Source organism: Phytophthora infestans, genomic scaffold (genome assembly GCF_000142945.1).
Source record: "Phytophthora infestans T30-4 supercont1.167 genomic scaffold, whole genome shotgun sequence".
Lineage (NCBI taxonomy): Eukaryota > Oomycota > Peronosporomycetes > Peronosporales > Peronosporaceae > Phytophthora > Phytophthora infestans.
The window spans coordinates 113,562-116,049 of NW_003303592.1; the positions used below are offsets into that span (position 1 = coordinate 113,562).

The following is a 2,488-nucleotide window of genomic DNA, read 5'->3' on the forward strand; positions in this document are numbered from 1 at the left end:
CCTATTCAAGCTCTTTATTAAGCGTGTTCTGTGGCGCGCTGCCGCACGCTCCGCGCTGAACGCTACTGTACTTCCGATCCAAGGTCTCTTAAATGCCTGGACAATACGACGTGTGCTGCGGAACTGCCGAATTAATATCGTTGGACCACCATGCGCGATCGAGGCCCTCGAGAGCTTTCTGTTGGAGGACGCGTGCTTCAAACCAGCTCAGCGAGTCGACTACATGCGTATCATGGGATGCTGTCTCGTGTGTAAGCGGATGGTACACCCGAACATGGAGATTATGGTAGAACATTTGCGACACCGTTGGATCAACGCAGACGCGTGGCCCGTAAGCGACGACGGCTGCACGTGTCTGCAAGAGTCCTCGGAACGATGTCCAGCCCACGTACTGGACGACATCGACGTCTTAATTACCGACCTTCGTTTATTAGGCAACAGCAATCCAGCGGCACCATCCGTCTCACCAACTGCTTCAGCGTCATCGTTGCTCTTGCTCTCGTCGTACCACCTTCGCAACCTCTTTTTCCTGCTCATCGTGTCGCTTGTCATCGACGGCAGCTTGGACTGGGGGGAGCGACGTTTCTACGTGCGCATATGTGAGGCGGCGGGTGTGGAGAATCACTGGAGCGGCGTACTCAAGCTGAAGGAGGCGTTCGTGCACGGACAAGGCTTGGATGTGGAGGCCATCTTCTCGCTGGTACAATTCGAGAAGGATGTGGAGATGCACTACAGCACCGAGGAATCGTACAGCGTACCGTGGCGCGAATCTGTGTCGTACCTAAGCAACCGCGTGGCGCGACTCCTGTCGTGTTGAGGGTGACCTTTCGCTATACAATATAGGAGGTTAAATATATTTTCTGAGAGGTAATTACAGATTTTACTGCATAAGTATCGGTTTGTCGATAATTCAGATGCTGCGGTGAAGCGCCACGGTAGTCGTACGTGCTGGCAGGATCTCGCGATCTTTGCTGTACCGATTGACGTCAATTGAGGGCTCAGTAAGATTCATCGATACTGCCACGACTCTCTCTGCGATTCTCGAGGTCTAAAACGGTTTTCGTTTTAACCTTCGAATTACACATAGAGCTCGAAGACGAAGCAGCCAACGCGCTGAGACAAGCACCAGCGATTTCCTATCTACTATTAACAAGGTTGAAAAGAGGTGGAAACAATACGTGTATCAAATTCTTCATGTGAAGCGCTTCATTGATAACTTTACCCATTATCCAGTAGCCTGCTTCATGGCGAATGCAAATTCTTATGGCCCAGCAACATCTTGCGTTCTGGATGTGCTACGCGCTTTCCGTGTTACATGTGGGATTCATGCGGTGTCTGACCGTAAAGCGTCAACACTTTGTTGCATTGAGCAGTTGCTGCACATCTACATTTAATGTAAACCGATACAGAAGTCCCTCAATAAGCGTAGGGGGCAATCTGATAGATTTTTATAGGAAAAGCACAGATACATGTATCTAGTGATCTGTCAAATGTACCTTCAATCTATGGGATTCGTCATAAAGGGGTACAGTATATCTACGCTTACGTCTGTACCGGTACATGTATGTGTATCACGCTGTTTGATTTTCTTAAATTTTTAACAGTATTACGTACAGGTTGTTTGCTGTGAGGATTTGTCCAGTGCGCCTGACCTCGCTCGAGGCGTCTAAGCTTGCCTTTCGCTGTCGGACTCAGTTGAAAGCAGCAACACTGGAATGATACCAGCAATCCGTGTTGGAGTCGATATGCCTCGTACACACGGCTTTGCTCGCGGCATGATGATGTAATAAGCCATGTCCGAATTGGTCGATTAGACTTGGCATCCTATCGATGGGAAGCATGTGCATTTTGCGTCAACAGCTACGCCTGACCTTGAGGAGACCAATCGACACGTTTGGAAGAGCAAGTACATGGCACGGTCTTCCCATTCCAGGTCGCATGACAGAACTGGCGTCAGCTATTAGAACAAAAACGTATCGAAAGCTAGTCGGGGCTCCAACGAACAGAGCTCTTTCCGTGACAGCTGATGTGACCAAGCAGCAGCGCCAACGCCCCCGTTGTCATCAATGATCCTGATCTCTCGCCGACGTATTATAGTAAATATGTCGCTTGCCAATCTGCCAAGTACTGTATCTGTAACCTGGTACTGTACGTCCAGCATCCGAACAGCATGTGCCTGACCTCAACGCGCCTCATCTATGGTAAGGTCATCTGGAATTGATGGTCTGCAACGGCGGAAAACAAGCAAAAATAACGGATGGCAGGTTTGCCTTAAGCTGATACTGGCTCAGAAAGTCATCACCAAGCGTCACATTGGACCGAGCGCAACAAGTTTATAGAGGTCCCTGATATCCCGAAAACTTGGAGGCCACTTTCAGTGGATAACAGACATACACGTTCGGGCCTCACTCTTCCTCAACAGCATTGCTACAATTTTGTCGTGGACCTCTGCTGTCTTCATTGCCATTCCACAATTCGCCCTCCACCG

The 2,488-nt window shown here is 49.5% G+C and overlaps 1 protein-coding gene across 1 annotated transcript; it reads left to right on the forward strand.

The window, feature by feature from the left end:
- Positions 1 to 223: 223 nt before the first annotated feature.
- Positions 224 to 817, forward strand: PITG_20617 (uncharacterized protein; the record flags this gene model as incomplete). The annotated part of the gene is made up of 1 exon (XM_002895486.1): positions 224 to 817. The coding sequence occupies one exon, from the start codon at positions 224 to 226 to the stop codon at positions 815 to 817; it is 594 nt and encodes a 197-aa protein (XP_002895532.1).
- Positions 818 to 2,488: the final 1,671 nt, after the last annotated feature.